We start from the raw sequence: 18757 nt of genomic DNA, 5'->3' as shown, positions 1-18757 counted from the left end.
GAACAAAAACAGATTGGAATAGTTTTACATTATACCAACCTTGGTCACTGGTATGGGTTTAGTGAAGTTTATATTTAAGTTGAATTTGTTCCTCTGCAATATCTCCACCTCATGAATACAATTTTGTCAGGAAAAATTAGCTAGCTATGGTGGTAAGAATGAAACGACTGTACAATATTTCAGTGACAAAGTGTACTAGACATAGCGAACAGGCATTTTTAAGGCCTGCAATTAATGTTGCCATTTTCCCTTGCGTATCCTTCTGATAAAACAGCACCGAAAGTGATCTCCTTGCTCATAAAATGAGAAAGAAGGTCAAATATGCTGAGCTGACATTCTTAAGTTGCGTAAGTTCTGAATATCATGGTAGAGACCCTGCAAGTACTACTAGAAAAAGAAGTGTCTGAACTCGTGGTCCTATACTCGCGGACAACTTTCTGTGGCTGTGAGGGGAAAGCTACAAGCGCACCAGTCTTAGGGGGGGTCTTAGCTACGAGCGCAGCAGTCGCCAGTCATCTGCAAGCCTTCATGGAGTGTAGATCGAGTTTAAGGTGAACCCTTTTCAATGTGCCTTGTCATCTGCGCAGTGAATTGTTTGTTAAAACAGCGTTATGCAGTGAAGTTTTGCATCACACTGGGTAAAACTGCGAGGAAGACCCATGATATGATCAAGACTGCTTATAGGAGTGATGCCATGGGTCGATCAAGTGTTTTTGAGTGGCACAAATAGTTTTGGGAAGGAAGAGAGCAAGTTGAAGATGGGCAACGGTCAGGATGCCCTTCAACGGCAGAAAGTGATGAAAACTTATTGAAAGTGCGCAATCATTTAACTCTGACTGTAGATTAAGCGTGCAGATGATATCAGAACAGTTAAACTGACCAATAACTGCTGTGCACGAAATTGTGACCGAAAACTTCGGATTGAGAAAAGTTTGTGCAATTGGTGCCAAAGGTGTTAACCGATGAACAAAAACAAAGACGTCTTGTGATTTGTCAAGAACTTCTTGATTGTGTTTGTGACCATCCAAATTTTCTCGACAGTGTTGTCACCGGAAACGGGTTGGGGCTTTTTAAGTATGACCTCGCGACAAAGTGCCTATGCTCTGAATTGCACACCTCCGCCTCACCTCGCCCAAAAAAAAGCTTGCATGAGCAAATTGAAAATGAAATTGATGTTGGTTGATCATCTTTCTTGACGGAAAAGGAGTGGTTCACAGAGAGTTTGTACCACCTGATCAGACTGTGAATGCCACATTCTATGTGGCAATACTTGAAAGACTGAGAAAACGAGTCGCTCGCCGTGTCCGTCCAGAAATCGCTGGATCATGGAGGCTCCATCGCGACAGTGCGCCGAGCCACACCACCTTTGCTGTCATGGACTTCCTGACCAAACATGGCATCACACTGCTTCCCCAGCCACTCTGCAGCCCAGATTTCGCTCCTTCAGACTTTTTCCTCTTCACCTGACTGAGAAGGGTCATGAAAAGACAGCACCATTGCTTGGTCCAGGCCATTCAAGAGGCAAAGGGAGCTGAAGAACATTCCAGTTTCTGCATTCCAGGGAGCCTTCAGTGATTGCAAAGTTGCTGGAAACGCTGTGTTGATGCAGAAGGGGCATATTTTGAAAACTATTAAGTTTATGTGTCAAAATTGTGGATAAATTAACAAAAAAAAGTTCAGTCCTGCTACTTTTCAGACAAACCCTGTAAGACCAGCCACACAGTCAAACCTTGTTATAATGAAATGGGTTTTAATGAGCTAATTTATATAATGAAGTAATCATAATACCGTTTGTAACTCACATAGAAAGCCATGCATTTAAAATCTCATTTTAATGAAGCAAGTATTTTCTTTAAAATAGACATAACCAATCTTTTTTTAGTTCAGAATGAAGGTCTGCTGATCATCTTAAGTATAAATCTGAGGGTGTGCGACAGTGCTTGCGACTTGTCTCATACGGTTGTTCAAAGCTCCCTTGAGCTGTTGGCTATCTGGTAACACCGAAAACCGTCCAAGCTGCTGAGTCAGTGGCCATGCATGCGCTCTTCCGCGGCTGCTTCGCATTGCAGTCTACCAGTACTGCTGACTCCTGCACTCTCCTGCACTTGTGTTTAGTTGGGTGTGTCATGGGCAAAGGTTGTGTGCTATTACACCAGAATATAGAGCAAACATTGAAACGCATGGCTTGCAGTATGAGGAGAAAAAGTGCTTCGGAATATGCTGCGCTATCCGACTGCAGCTGAAACAAATAGCTGTACGTGCATTGTAAGGGGTCTTCCACGTCCTGGGATTGTATTTCATAATGATCCATTGCATTTTTCATATATATTTCTTTCTTTGTCATCAGTTCAGAAGAAGCCAGGGCAGCTGTCACTGCCAGGGTCAGGCACTCAGCACAACGAACAAGAATAGAAAATGAAATGGATTATTTCAAAATATGACGTCGGCTCATGTTTTTAGCGATTGCTATGCTTATCAGTGTATCATAAAAGTTCCAGTAGAACACTGAAAGCCTTTCATTTCGTATGCAATGCTCGTTGCTGGATGCCACTGTAAAAAGACCTCCTTTTATCAACTATATGGACACTCCAGGCAAATTTTCGCCATCGTTGTAGCAGTGATGTTTCGTGTGAAGTCCAAGTGTGATAACATGCCATCATGCCCTGCACACCGTATGCTGTGAGTGTGAGGAAAAGCATGCGAGGGTGAGCTGGGAAGGATGGTGGCCTGATGTGCACTGTCTTCTTGTATGCCCAGTGTTGGAGGTAATGTAATCATGCGTGCAAGGGGGAGCAAGTGTGTTTCCTCTTGTAGCCCATGCGTGGCAACAAGATGAAATTAATTAGTTAATTAATTAGTTAGTTGAATTGAACTTAATTAGTTGAATGTTTACTGCACTTTATATGACTCGTAATACTACGAACTTTATTTCGTGTACTTGTCTAGTACCTTGCTATCGCTATCAATGCTTTAGAACTACGGCTTTCTTTGTTTGCTTAGAAGCATCCACTCACTTACAGCGACAGCTGTTGTATGAAATCAGAGGCTTGCAGTATTCAACTGGCACACTCACTATATGTTGGACTAGTTGTGCCATTACTTTTGCTCTCACAATGACGGTAAAGACAAATTAGTGTTGACAGCAGCATTAGAAAGAGCAATCAGCTCACTGATGAAGACAAAAAAGAAAACAATCTTTTGCAATCCTTCAGCTATTGACAGTGTGTTTTTCCATTGGCTTACCTGGTGGTTACCAACTGCACTCAACCTCCTTCCTTTCCTTGCGGCTAATGTCGGCCATGAGGGCAGACAACTGCTATAGTGATGTTATATAACATAGTAAAGTAAGTGCCACCCTTCCTTCAGCTTCATTTAGGGAGGTCCTGCTGTGCTTCAAGGATTGGAGTAGAATTATTGCGCTTATCCGTCTTGTGAATTTATAGAGGACATCAAGGTACACAGAAATGACTTCAAAAAACAAAGCAACGCACCAAATGTAAAACCTTGCAAACAAACGTAGATTGCGACAAGGAAACAGGGCTTGTTTGGCATTACCTTGAAAGCTGCCATGGAAGCAGTAAATAAACTTCCAAACTTTTGCTTCAGCAAAATTTTTTCAGAAGAATGCGGGGTACTTATCGATGCTGTTTTGACTGCTGCTTACAGGAAAACCACACTGCTGCCCGCTTCCTTCAAGGATTCAGCGCAGCTCTCCTTCTGCGCCCAGGAACACCACAGTGCTCAATGTTCCTGACTGAGCTGTCCACCTTTGTGCTTCAAGACAGGCTAAAGGATAAAATAGACCTGGCCAATGACTTTAGTCATGAAGCTGTGAATCTAAATGTTATCAAGTTTGTTACACAGAAAAATAAGTCCACTTTTATCAATTTGCAAAAGCAACACAATGCAATTGAAGCAAACTATGCGGATGAGGAAAGGTTGGTCAGCATTTGTTACTTTGCGACTTCTTCCAAGCCTTTTATGTTTGTTCGTCTAGTCTGGCTCTCCTTAGCATGCTACGTAGCATCTGGTTAGCATGCTGAAATGCCATGTAATCGAATAGAAGGCAAATTTTGCATGGACCAAGCAGGAGTGGGAATAAGCAAGATTTAGTACATAGTAAAGGGGCCATGACACCAAATTTTTGAGCTTGAATATGCATTGCACATTAAACCGTACATATCCCACAGCAAGCCGGCAAAGTTTGAGCCCATTTGGTGTGGTGGAAAATTTGTATTTGAATTCTTTTATATCACTGTTGAACCATGCAGCTGTGTGGCAACACAGATGCATGATGAAATGAAGTGTGTTTGGCCATTAGTTCTGCATGGTCAATGTGCATGGTATACCCGTAGTTTCGTATTCGAATGCATGTATCAGCAGTGAGCCTGACATAGTTTCTGCAGGCCCAAAATAGTTTTTGTTTGTTTGTTTGCGCTGTTTTTATTTTGCAAGTGGAAGAATTCTGGGCACAATGTGATTGTGACACCTTTGCTGTGCTATTGGGTGCCAGAGTGTGCCGAGCTATAAAGGCCAACCCACATGTATGCTTGCCGGCGTGCCTACACATGCGCAGATTGTGTGGGACAGATTGTATGCATCCACATGTGGTGCAAGCACAGGTATCTATTCCAGACATATATCGGTGCTTGGCTGCTTTGCGTTTCTGCGCACCTGGCTATGCAGATACCGTTAGCACTTGGTGAGGCAGGTTTATGTCATGCGAGAGAATGCGCTTTTTCTTACATTTTGAGCTGATATAATGACTCTAGAAATAAAACAGTTGTATTTAGCAATATTTCAGCGTTTTGAAGCACTGTCAGTAACAAAGTACGAAACGATGTCTTTCAAAATGGGTATGAGTGATCCAAGCAGGCATGCACTGGATTGGTGAGTCTCTTGTAGATGCAAACTGTAATTTCTCGCGAGGCGCGGCAAATACAAGGTGTTAGGCGTGAGCTTACGTGCCTCAGCAACTACACATGTGGTCTGGCCTTAAGACCCTGGCGAGGCACATATGCGGTTTCTGAACGTTTCAGAGCAGACAACAGAGTAGTGCTCGTGCAGATCAGCCATGCCAAAATGCCGATTACTGCTGGTGGGAGGGCCTCAGAGGCAGTGTATTCAAATTGAAATATTTGGTTAAAATGTGCGCTGAAAGCCCAGTTAGTTTGTGTGTAATTGTTTTGGCACCTTTGCTCTAAATTACAATGATAAACTGATAATAGTTTAATAACCATGTTATTGCCCCTTGAGTATTCAATACAAAATACCCATCTAATAATACCAGGTGCATGTTTTTTTTAAAACTGAACCAAATGTTTAAAAATTGCTTGTGTTAAATATATAGCACATTTCTACTCCTGGAGCTTGATTACCTAAAGAAGCAGACATTATTTTCTTGAGAAGCTTAAATGCTTAATTCACTAATTAATCATATATTATTAAATTAGGTTTGTAATTAATTACTTTATGGCACATGTTGCAATTTATAAATTATAGCCATTGGATATGCAAAATATATCCATATAAAACATTGTGAGGACTCCAGTTTGGAGATCAGTCTGCTAAAAATCTGCGGCACAATATATTAGTGTTAGTTTGTGCTTCAATGCATGAAAAGGCGTTTTCATTAAAAATGAAAATGGATCAACAGTGAATCCTTGCCTTAATTTTGGTGGCACTTCTCTCAAAACTAGTGCCTTTTTCAAATTTTGTTCGAAGTGAATGCACCTTCAGAGCTCATTGGCTTGAAACATAGTTTGTATTTATTTTTATTTATTTGTTTAAGAATACTTACAACCTTATCAGACATCATAACTGGAAGGGTACATAAAACATGTTGTTTATAGATTCTGACAGCAAGCTGGCAAGAAGTGGGCAAATATGCTAGGAGCACGGGCATTAAAGAATGCGCATGCGCAATGCCATGTCTCGGAACCAGGCGCTTGGTTTGTCGGAGGGCGCAAGAATGCAGTCGGGCACATGCTCACAGATCCCATACTATTTGCCCCAACCTGTGCATGCGCGACATTTAGTGAAACACCTTTTTTCAAATTTGCGTGTGGGTATTACATGAAAGAGTGGGGGGGGGGGAGGCCTTACATGAGTAGACACTGTTATTGTGACATCCGTGTCACCGATAGCAAGTTTTGTTACCTATAACTTGAACTAACTTGAGCAAACAACTTATTGAAGTTCTCTGAATTTCATTGAAGTATATTTTTATTTTACTCGTATGCATGCTCACTTGATCCTTAATTTTGTTTCCCCGTCTTATTGTTTCTGGCAGGCACTTGAAAGAATTGCTGTCAGACTTAAATATGTCACTGCGATCTTTGAGAGCTGAGGTGGAGAAGTAAGTTACCATTGCATTTATATTACTTTTTGTGCTGTTTTTAACCTGGGGTGGATGCTTGGCATCGTTCATATAGCTTCGACGTGACAGATAAAGAGGTACGAAGATTCCGTACACGAGCGCAGACTTGTAAGCAAGTTTTACAGCATCATTGTTGCAATGCACGTCGTTCATTGTTTCATGGTGACTTGTTGACAGTCAGCCCTATCCAATGCCTCCCTGGGAATTCACCAGCATTGCAACTAATAAGCCAACCAAGTTTTGATGCAGTGATATAACTGATATCATTGACGAACACAATATCATCTACGCATCATGCACTAACACCTGCGAAGTGTATTTGGATGCTGCTATCTTAGCAGATGGCAGGAGGACATCATTCCTTAGTACTAGTACGCATTGTTTCATCAGCGCTGACTATCTACGGAAGCCAGCGCTCTAGTAATGGAACTTCAAGCCATCTATGATGCTGCACTAGATGTCACATGTAAGCTGCCTACAATCAGACAACTAGATATCTTTACTGATTCTTTAGAAGCTATTCAAGAACTCGACAAGGCTTACAAGGCGATGGAAATCTGCGAGATGATACACACTATGAACAGTAAAACAACTACTTGTGTCAGGGTACACTGCATTCAAGGCCGTTCTGTGAACCCTCACAGCATTGTGGCTGACCAGCAGGCACACTGCCTTCCTAATGCAGGTCGTCTCTCTATTCCCCTCCCACCTGAACCCTTAACTCACTCCGAGCCCGTAAAAATTTTCTCAGGCAGAACACGTGCTCTTATGCCACCGCTTATGTCTGCTCCCTCGCCCTTCACCTTACTAGGGTGGAGGAAGTTGTGTTTAGGAGGCTTCGGACCGGGGTGGCCATTACAGCGGCTATAATCTCCGTGTGGAACTGGTTGCATTTAGCACTGTGTGCTACATGTCCATACAGCTCGGCCCCAGTGATGGAGGAACATGTGTACCACCTAATGTAGACGTGTTCAGGCTTACAGTCGGTACGCTGGCGTTTCCTGCTGCAAACCGGCCTCCGCTACAGTGTCACAACCACCTATAATCGCTATGTGATAACAGATTTCACAAAACACTGCTTATATTCATACATAACATGGTCCTTGCAGCACATATATAATACACATACATGCATCAAAAGAAAAAAGAAAAAGCTGGCAGGAAATTTTTCCGCCGGGACTTACGGGATCCTTTGTTATACTATCCATGTGTTGTAGAGTCGTTCTTTGTAAAGGCATTTGGCTATATGTTCCACTTAGCATCAAGCGACAAAGAATGTACTATTGCTTGTTCTCAGCCTTTGCGTTGTCCTTCACATTTTCTTTCTTTCTTGACGTTTCTTAAACTTTGCACAATATCTTTATAGTATATATCCTCTATAAACAATATGAGATGGCACATGAGTTGTGAATGCCTGCAAGTGAGCTGCTGGGAGCATTATTGTTTTCCTTTTCTTTCTTCCAGGTACGTGCCTGATGAGTCCTTTGAAAGGCTGACTATGGTGCGTTGCCTTCAGTGTTTACAAGCACAGCAGCAGACCACTGCAATCCATAGCTAACAAACGATTTTCTGAGATCTTGTCTTTACTACAACAGTGGTTAGAAGCTTGAAACTGGGTTTGCTGTGACCATCACTCCTTTTTTATACCGTCTTCATATTACTGTTGTCATTATCTTCAAGCCATCTCTACTTCTTTATCTCCGCCTTCACCATATGAAGAAGCAAAGCAAATCTTCGCTTACAAACCTCCTTTATCTGTTCACTTCATGTGACAGTGACTAAGAGAAATTGGGCCCCTCATTTCCCCTTTTTCTCGTTCACACACACACGCACGCATGCATGCGTGCGCACACGCACACTGTGTTTGTTTGTATTCAATCACCTAAGCATTGCAGAGGGGAGTGGGCTAACAACAAATTAGTCTATTTCTAAATACTACTTGGCAAGAAGGAACATGTGGGAAAAATATCCACATGGCTATATATCACACCAAAAAAAAGTAACAAAAGAAGGCTGATAGCAAAGAACAACAAATATGTAATGCAAAATCATTAGAGAAATACGAATCACAGAAGCTCATAACTAAAATCAGCACTATCTAGTAAGGCAGCTAATCTAGTATAATAACTTTAAAAAAAAGCGCTAAGGGAGGAAATCTCACATAGAAGACAATACAGCTATTCACTGCATAGAAAGGGAAGAAACCAGAAATGCCATGCCTTCATTTATGCAGTGTCATTGCTGGAAAAAGAAAGAGTATATGCTGCTGGAGCAACTTGCAATTGGGAGCTATATGCACTGACCACTTGGCTACAATAAAAATTCGAGCTTGGCTAGTTGTGTCGGATATTATGCATTACACAGACTCTGAGGAGGGTGGCATGTGCGCATGTCATATTTTAGAGGCTACAGACGGCAGTAGTGCTGTAACCGACAAGTGCGAAGTTGTGCACATTGCAAAATTAATCAGAAGATGGCGGTGTTTGCTGTGAGAGCCTTTTGCTGTCTTAGTAAAGTAGTTCAGAGCCAGAGGAATGTCTAAAGTGTGCTACTGACTTTTTTTTTTTTTTCTTCCGAGAAGGGAGCAGGTGCTTTGATAGCAATTTTTAGCAGAGCTGTCTGTTTGACAGATGCTTAGTCAAGGTGTGCAAAGATTCCTTCATACTTGGCATCTGTCTGGCTGCTCTGCTAAACACGCTGAATATTGACACGTGTACTTATCTTTATCGGGCGACCACGTTTGGCCGCCTAACAAATGTTATCGTGCAGCGCAGGACGCGCCTGCATGTAAAAGAAGTTTCTGGAAAGTTTTCGATGCTTCTATCCGCTGTCTGTTGTCGTCGAACTTTGTGTTATCTGATTTTATCGCGTTACGCGAATAGTGTAGAACTTTGTGGAAGACACGCGGGTCTCATCGGTTAATCTGGAACATTCGACGGCTGATCTATAAAAGCCGACGCGCTTTACCCGCTGATCAGATTTTCGACGATCGCCGACCGTGTTCGCCGCTATCGTTGTGCTATAAGTGTAGCCTCTTTTGTGGGCACAGGTTCGCCCAATAAAAGTTAGTTTTGTGTTTCACAGTATTGCTACTGTGTTCTTTGACGTCACGACCACGTGACATCTGGTGGAGGTGCTTGTGCGTTCATGTACCGAACGCCCCCGCAAAGCCGCGACCCAAGCCCGAAGCCCGAGGATAAAACCCATATCGCCCAAGACCAGCGTGCTAGCCGCCGACTGCAAGGACTGCCCCCAGAGCACGGACTTCTACCTGAGACGAGCAGGAAGATTGCCACCAAGGCCACCCCAATGGCATCCCCAGCGTCGCCCGTCGTGCTGCAGCAGCCCAGGGAGCCCCCGACGTTCCGCGGTTCAACTTTCGAGGACCCGGAAAGCTGCTTGAGACGTACGAGAGAGTCACTACGTTTAACAACTGGAACAGCGACGACAAACTGCGATATGTCTTCTTCGCTTTGGAAGACGCGGCCAGGACGTGGTTCGAGAACCGAGAAGCCACCTTAACGACCTGGGAACTCTTCCGAAGCGGCTTCCTGCAGACATTTGCAAGCGTCGTACGCCGAGAACGAGCGCAAGCGCTATTAGAAACGCGGGTGCAGCTACCTAATGAGACGACCGCGATCTACACGGAAGAAATGAGCCGTCTCTTCCGCCACGCCGACCCTGAAATGCCCGAGGAGAAGAAAGTCCGCCTGCTGATGCGTGGTGTGAAAGAGGAACTTTTTGCCGGAATGGTACGAAACCCACCGAAGACCGTCGAGGAGTTTCTTCGCGATGCCACCAGCATCGAGAAGACACTCGAGATGCGAAATCGGCAATTCGACCGCCACACGAACTCTACAAACTACGCCGGAGTTCAGTCACTGGCCACCGACGACCTACGCGAGACTATCCGCGCTGTCGTGCGGGAGGAGCTACAAAAGCTGTTCCCATCATCACAGGCTCAAGTGGCTTCGATTGCCAACGCCGTGCGTGAGGAGCTCCAACAACAACTTGGAGTAGCCCCTGAATCACCCCAGCCTGAGCCGCAAGCGATGACCTACGCCGCCGTCGCATGCCGTCAAGGTCCCCCTCCGCGACCGCGCCAGGGCCCTATCACGCCGCAGTTCCGTCGTGCGCCGCCGCCACCGCCAGCACGACCACCCGTCGCCCAGAGCACCTACGCGAGGAAGACGGACATTTGGCGCACTCCTGACCACCGCCCGCTCTGCTACCACTGCGGAGAAGCGGGTCACGTCTACCGACGATGTCCATACCGGGAGATGGGACTGCGAGGTTTCGCCGTGAACGCTCCGCGCCCGCAGCAAGGTGAACGCCCCCGCGATATCGCCGATTACCTCGGCGCTACTCAGTGGAGCTCTCGACGACCGTCGCGTTCGCCATCACCAGGCCGCTACCTGTCGCCGCGGCGCCGACCATACACTGGCCCAGCCCGGGGCCGCTCTGCGAGCCCATACCCGGAAAACTAAAAGCAGCAACCGATGGAGGTGCGGTTGCTGTTCGTCGAACTGACGAAGATCCTCCGCCGCCGACGAAGACGACGAAGAGACCATCTCGACGACATAATAACGACACGCCGCCGTCCCGACGAAGTCGGGAAGCCAAGACTACACCGACGAAAGACGACTTGACGACGCACCGTTCCAGCTTTAGTTCAACACGACGCAGCCGTGATCCGACGCCAAGACGTAACTGCAACGCCAGACAAAGAACCACCGACCTCGACGTGCTTCTCGACGGCCACGCAGTTACCGCCTTAGTGGACACAGGGGCCGATTACTCCGTAATGAGTGGACACATCGCCGCCCATTTGAAGAAAGTTAAAACTGCATGGGAAGGCCCTCAAATTCGAACCGCTGGAGGACACCTCATTACGCCGACTGGAGTCTGCACGGCAAGAATTACCGTTCATGACCGGACTTACCCTGCCACCTTCGTTATCCTCCAACAGTGTTCACGAGACGTCATTCTCGGCATGGACTTCCTGAACCAACACGGCGCAATCATCGACCTGAAGTCGAAGTCAATAACGCTGTCGGAAGATCAAGCGATACCGCCGGAGAGCCCTCGTAGTCACCACGCCTTGAGGGTGCTCGAAGATCAAGTGAGCATCCCGCCTCGCTCCAGCATTGTCATTTCGGTCGGCACCGAAACACCCGCTGACGTAGAAGGCGTCATCGAAGGCGACCAACGTCTACTGCTCGACCGTGAAATTTGCGTCGCAAGAGGGATCGCTCGACTGCACCGAGGAAACACGAAGGTGTTGCTGACAAACTTCAGCCAGGAGTTCAAGCACATCAACAAGGGCACGACGATCGCATACATCGAGGAAATCCAGAAAACCAGCGATGCGTTTGTCCTCTCCGATTCTGTCGCATCTACCCCGACGACCGTAGTTCCCGAGCCAGACTTCGACATAAATCCAAGTCTCCCCATGATTAAGAAGCAACAGCTCAGAAGTCTGCTTCGACAATACAAAGACTGCTTTTCGACGTCATCGAGGATTCGACAAACCCCAGTCGCAAAGCATCGCATAATAACCGAAGAGTGCGCTCGACCACTCCGCCAAAGCCCTTACAGAGTTTCGACGCGAGAACGCGAAGCTATAAGACACCAAGTCGACGAAATGCTGCGCGACGACATCATCCAGCCGTCGAAAAGCCCGTGGGCTTCTCCAGTAGTTTTAGTTAAGAAAAAGGACGGAACCCTACATTTCTGCGTCGATTATCGTCGATTGAACAAAATCACGAAGAAAGACGTATACCCCCTCCCACGGATAGACGACGCATTGGATTGGCTCTGCAATGCTAAATACTTCTCATCGATGGACCTCAAGTCTGGCTACTGGCAAATAGAAGTCGACGAAAGAGATCGCGAAAAGACCGCCTTCATCACGCCAGACGGCCTCTACGAGTTCAAGGTTATGCCATTCGGACTGTGCTCGGCGCCTGCAACGTTCCAGCGCGTCATGGACACGGTATTAGCAGGATTGAAGTGGCAGACCTGTCTCGTTTACTTGGATGACGTCGTCGTCTTCGCCGGAAATTTCGACGACCACCTCAAGCGGCTTGCGACAGTACTAGAAGCCATCAAGTCGTCAGGGCTTACTCTGAAGCCGGAAAAATGCCGCTTCGCTTACGATGAGCTTCTGTTCCTAGGCCACGTAATCAGCAAATCTGGTGTCCGTCCAGACCCGCAAAAGACAGCTGCAATCGCACAGTTCCCGCAACCCATCGACAAGAAAGCAGTGCGTAGATTCCTTGGCATGTGTGCCTACTACAGGCGCTTTGTCAAGGACTTTTCACGCATCGCCGAGCCGTTGACACGTCTAACTAAATGTGATGTTGAGTTCAAGTGGGAAACGCCGCAGGCCGACGCATTTGAAGAACTCAAACAACGCATGCAGTCGCCGCCGGTACTTGCGCACTTCGACGAGTACGCCGATACAGAAATCCATACTGACGCCAGTAGCCTAGGCCTCGGTGCCGTTCTAGTCCAGAGGAGAAACGGAGTCGAACAGGTGATAGCTTACGCTAGCCGGTCGCTGTCAAAAGCGGAAGGCAACTATTCTACGACCGAAAAGGAATGCCTCGCCATCATTTGGGCTACAGCTAAATTTCGCCCTTATCTTTATGGCAGGCCATTCAAAGTTGTCAGTGACCATCACGCGTTATGTTGGCTAGCGAATATAAAGGATCCTTCAGGACGACTGGCGCGGTGGAGCCTCAGACTACAAGAATACGACATCACTGTAACCTACAAGTCCGGACGAAAACACTCCGATGCCGACTGCCTATCACGCGCCCCCATTGACCCGCCGCCGCAAGACGACGAGAATGACGACGCATTCCTTGGAATGATAAGCGCGGAAGACTTCGCTGCACAGCAACGGGCAGACGCGGAGCTAAAAGGCCTCGTCGAATATTTGGAAGGGCACACCGACGTTGTCCCCAGGGCGTTTAAGCGCGGATTATCTTCCTTCACGCTTCAAAACAATCTACTCGTGAAGAAGAACTTTTCACCAGTCCGCGCCAACTACCTTCTTGTTGTCCCGTCAGGACTTCGTCCAGAAGTATTGCACGCCCTACATGACGATCCGACCTCTGGACACCTAGGATTTTCCCGGACACTATCGAGGATACAAGAAAAGTATTATTGGCCGCACCTGACCGCCGACGTCGCCCGTTATGTCAGAACATGCCGAGACTGTCAGCGACGCAAGACACCGCCGACAAAGCCAGCCGGATTACTACAGCCAATTGAGCCTCCTTGCCGACCATTCCAGCAGATCGGGATGGACTTGCTGGGACCCTTTCCGACGTCAACAACCGGAAATAAGTGGATCGTCGTGGCGACGGACTACCTCACCCGCTTCGCTGAAACTAAAGCATTGCCGAAAGGTAGCGCAGCCGAAGTCGCAAAATTCTTTGTCGAAAACATCCTGCTGCGACATGGCGCCCCAGAAGTCCTCATCACCGACAGAGGAACGGCCTTTACAGCGGAGCTCACTCAAGCCATTCTGAACTACAGTCAGACAAGGCACAGGAGGACAACGGCCTACCACCCGCAGACGAATGGTCTTACGGAGCGGCTGAATAAGACCCTCGCCGACATGCTAGCGATGTACGTCGACGTCGAACACAAGACGTGGGATGCCGTCCTGCCGTACGTAACATTCGCTTACAACACGGCGGTGCAAGAAACAACACAGATCACGCCGTTCAAGTTGGTTTACGGCAGGAACCCGACGACGACGCTCGACGCCATGTTGCCGCACGTCACTGACGAAGAGAATCTTGACGTCGCTACCTATCTCCAGCGCGCCGAAGAAGCCCGACAACTCGCCCGCCCACGGATCAAAAACCAGCAGCGTACCGACAGCCGACACTACAACCTCCGACGACGCTTCGTCGAGTACCAGCCCGGCGACCGTGTTTGGGTATGGACCCCGATACGCCAACGAGGACTGAGTGAGAAACTACTGCGACGCTATTTCGGACCCTACAAGGTCATCCGACGTATTCGCGCATTGGACTATGAGGTCGTGCCAGACGGCATTTCGCATTCACAGCGGCGCCGCGCACGACCTGAAGTGGTCCACGTGGTGCGTCTTAAACCGTTTTACGGATGCTAACGAACTTCCCTTATTTTGTTGTTTTCTTTGCTACGAGTGCTTATTTATTACTTTCGTTTGTTTGCAGCATCGGGTCGATGCTTTTTAAGGGGGGGGGGGGTAATGACACGTGTACTTATCTTTATCGGGCGACCACGTTTGGCCGCCTAACAAATGTTATCGTGCAGCGCAGGACGCGCCTGCATGTAAAAGAAGTTTCTGGAAAGTTTTCGATGCTTCTATCCGCTGTCTGTTGTCGCCGAACTTTGTGTTATCTGATTTTATCGCGTTACGCGAATAGTGTAGAACTTTGTGGAAGACACGCGGGTCTCATCGGTTAATCTGGAACATTCGACGGCTGATCTATAAAAGCCGACGCGCTTTACCCGCTGATCAGATTTTCGACGATCGCCGACCGTGTTCGCCGCTATCGTTGTGCTATAAGTGTAGCCTCTTTTGTGGGCACAGGTTCGCCCAATAAAAGTTAGTTTTGTGTTTCACAGTATTGCTACTGTGTTCTTTGACGTCACGACCACGTGACAATATTTCACATCTTTCTGTTTTTGTAAAGTATCGCACATTTGCCAGCGGAATGGTCATTATTGTTTAAAAATTTCTCGCGAGTTTTTGGCTGTTGATTTCGTAACATGAAGTAATTGACGGGAGTACTTGGCAAAAATATTGCTACGTACCTGTGGAGCGGTAGATAAATAAATGGTGTCTGTGTTGTTTTAAAGCTCTTTAATGGACACATGTAATGTTTTCCTTTTACTGCCTTTCAAGATCCATAAGGAACTACGTGATCAGAACGGACTTATTTCTACAAGAGTGGAGCAAATTGAAGACTACTGTGCTCACCTGGTAAGTGTTGCACCATACATTGCTGTTGGCTTTGAGGTTTTTGTAGGGAGAGAGCCGGTGGCCTACATGGTAATTGGCCATACCAGATGCTCAAGCAGATGAGAGAGAACAAATTTGTTGAGAAATGGCAGAGAGGTCAGTCTGTGGAACTCCTCTCAAGCCTGCTTCTCTGGGCCTGGGGAAAGAGACAAAAATAGGTTCCTAGTGCTTGATGGCATCTCTCCAGTAAAGCTGATGGAAGTTTTCCTTGAAGATCCATCAAGCTAAAGTGCAGTAGCTGTGCGCAGCCATTGCCAGAGGTAATCATCTGCATGCTGCACGGGCAGCAGTTTCACCTCTCCTCCACTCTTTCGCTCGTTCAGTGTTCTGTATTATGTTTCTGCTTTATTGCATTGTGTTCACAAAGTGGGATGTCACGTGGAAGTGTTATTGGAGTGTTATGGTGATGCTCCACATTCCTAGAAGTTCAACTTGACGTTGTAAGTTGGTTCTTACAGCAGCAGTATCTGAGTGCTAATGCAGAATGCCTGGTGATTAAGGGCATTATGTGATAAAAACTTTATGGCCACCTACTTAATTCATCACCAAACTGTGGGTCAGTTCCTTGCATCCTCCACAGGTCTTGTGAGCAGGAATGGTTGCAAAGTTTTCACAGCTGCGAAGTAGCACTGCTCAGAACTATTGTATACTGTCCAGAATGGCTTATTCAATAGTACTACTGGAATGGTCATTGAATAAGTACGGATGCTTGCTTTATGCACTTGTTAAGTGCTTGGTGGCAGTGCTGGAAACTTAGTGAGAAAGTCGATAAATTTAGCAAGTTTTTAGCCACCTTAATAACAACCTTGCCTTTTTGGAGTCCTAGCAACTTTTATATTTAGTGATGTAAATACTAGCTAGTAAATTGCCCTGGTAAAATTTCTCAACGGGCTTCAGCTAAGTTCAGTGCCCAACTTCCTGTTTATTCCAAAGGGGGTGCATGCACCTCCATTTAGTCACTACTTCTAAACCAGAGAACTCATTATTAAAACATTTGGTTGCATCAAAGCTGCTTTTCTAGGCGAAGCACAGTCTTAAGATCTGACACTGTTTTAGAAAATTGGGGGTTGTTTTCTCTTTTCACATTCCGACATTCGAATTGTTGACTTGCCACCGAAGTAGGTATTGTAAAGCTATAGTTTAAAATATATCTGGACAGACATAAAGGGATAGCTAAAGCATAAAAAAGACAAATTCTCGGCAACTCATTATTGCAGTCATCACTTGGTGTCTTTTCACTAAAAACAATGTATTGGGCTGCAACTTGGGGACTTTGCCTGAAACAAAGTTACCAGGGCCGCCTGGTGGCCAGATAACTGAAATTTTTACTTGACAAGTGTAGCAGACAGTTGTCCGTATTACTTACATTCTTTTACCTCATTGCCTTTTTTTTTATGACTGTCTCGTACAATATGGTGTGGCGTGCTGGAGGTTGTACTGCGCTTGCTCTTTATTTTCAGTAAAGAAGCTAGGGAAGATCACATTTTAAGTGTTGCTCTTGAGTGTAGACTGAGGATGAGTAAGGCATGTCATGTTAGACCCCATCAGGCACATCGTGCATAATCAGGCTTGGCATAGTGCAGCAGCAACAGTAGCAGCACTGCTGGTTGCTGATCTCTCTGCACCAATCATCAGTGCTGTAGGTGCTCTTGGTTTCTGTCTTAATGTTGTGTCCGTGCATCGTACTGAATCTTCATTTCAAAGTGCAAATCTGGTCACTCTTCCTTTCTTCCCCCCCTCCCCATTCCTAATTTTGTGAGGGTGCAAGCAGAATAATGAACTGGACGCATTGTTCACTGGAACATCGCTCCTGGCCATGATGACAGTTTCACTCTCTTCAGGCTGAAAAGCATGCTCAGGGCCAGCCAAACATGTTGCACAACTAGTGCACTTTTGCACTGCAACGTGTTTCATAAAAGAGTTCCTGTGTGTATTCATGTCCTTGTTTATTCCATATTTTGTGCAACTTTCTTGGAGCACAGAAGTATTATAAGTAGTTACTTATGGTGGTTGTTATCAGTTATTGTAAGGTGCCATTTACAACACCTTCTTCTGAATGACTGTGCTGGAACGTATAGAGATTTGCATAGTCGAGTGCAAAAGTTTAAAGACGAGAGGTGCCGGTAAAAAAATTTTTTTCTTCGCAGCCTAATCATAAAGGCTGAAATCGAGTGGCACTGCCTATGTGTGCATGTTTGACCAGCATAATGCATTAATACAATTTCACTTTGCACAGCTGTGCTAGAAGAAATTTAATTTTTTTTGCTGATTCTGCGGTCTCTAGACTTTTGCACTCGACTATACATGCAAAACAAACTATTCTGTACACTCACCACTGATAAAGGTTGCTGTGGCTCTGTACTTAGGTTACTTTGACAATGTATGCTCATATTTAATGTTTGGCTGGGACACAGCAAAATGCTTTAAGTGCAAAGCAGAACAATTTCCAGAAAAAATGAAGTCAGAAATCGACGAAAAAGTAAACTGGCGAACCTTTTTGTTTCATGAAAAAAATAATAAATAAATACATTATTGATTGATTGATTGATTGATTGATTGATTGATTGATTGATTGATGAAAAAACATGGAAAAGCCTGTTATAGTTTGTTTGTGACACTGAAAACTAATAAAGCAGCTTTTGATTATGACTGGCCAAATTTAGGAGCGATGAATATAATACCCAAAGGCTCTTAATGTATCAAGCTAGTTAGGTCATGCAAGTAATGAGGTGATGTGCACCTACATATCAGAGCAAAGCTCATTAGGTACACATCCTTGTGGGATGTACAAAGCAGAAATTTGACAGCAGTTGTAATTAATGACTAACATTGCTGGTAGTCATTGAATTGAATGTCATTGCTTTCAGGCAACTGCAACATCATTGTAATACCATTGTAATACTGTATGAAAGAACTATGGTAATACATTCCAGCTGATTTGGTTCTTGTGCTGGCAGAAGAAAAAAAAAAAGATCATTGCAATTAACAGCCTGAAACACCACTATTGCAAACCATTCTTATGCTACGATATTGTTGCATGTTGCATGCCTGCAATGGAGGCAATGGATAGGAAGCATCACTTTTCATGGCCTAGTAACAGCCTAACATATTAATGTCGTACACAGACAAATTACATTATATGAATTTTATTATATGAAGTTTATTATATGAATGCCTTTTAAGGTTATGATTTCTATGGCTGTAAGCTAATTGGGGTTTCATAGCCGTAAAGCCTTTGGTGGTGCTAGGATCGAGCAAGCCAGCTAGCGTAGTAAGTTGCTAGAAATGGAATCCCATGTTTGGATGATGAAACAGGAATGTGCCTTTAGCTCGTGTGCCAGTGTAGG

General features: G+C 45.6%; 1 protein-coding gene across 7 annotated transcripts in view; it reads left to right on the top strand.

Moving 5' to 3' along the window:
• Window positions 1–18757, top strand: part of LOC142566599 (uncharacterized) — a 46032-nt gene that overhangs the window by 9839 nt on the left and 17436 nt on the right. For all 7 annotated transcript variants that reach the window (XM_075677440.1, XM_075677441.1, XM_075677444.1 and 4 more), the window contains exons 6-9: window positions 3667–3938; window positions 6293–6358; window positions 7844–7880; window positions 15294–15371. In XM_075677440.1, the coding sequence (XP_075533555.1) occupies window positions 3667–3938; window positions 6293–6358; window positions 7844–7880; window positions 15294–15371 (453 nt within the window). The remainder of the gene's footprint in view (window positions 1–3666; window positions 3939–6292; window positions 6359–7843; window positions 7881–15293; window positions 15372–18757) is intronic.

The sequence above is a fragment of the Dermacentor variabilis genome, unplaced genomic scaffold (assembly GCF_050947875.1).
Source record: "Dermacentor variabilis isolate Ectoservices unplaced genomic scaffold, ASM5094787v1 scaffold_13, whole genome shotgun sequence".
In the NCBI taxonomy this organism is placed as follows: Eukaryota; Metazoa; Arthropoda; class Arachnida; order Ixodida; family Ixodidae; genus Dermacentor; species Dermacentor variabilis.
This window is presented reverse-complemented; position numbering and strand designations above follow the sequence as displayed.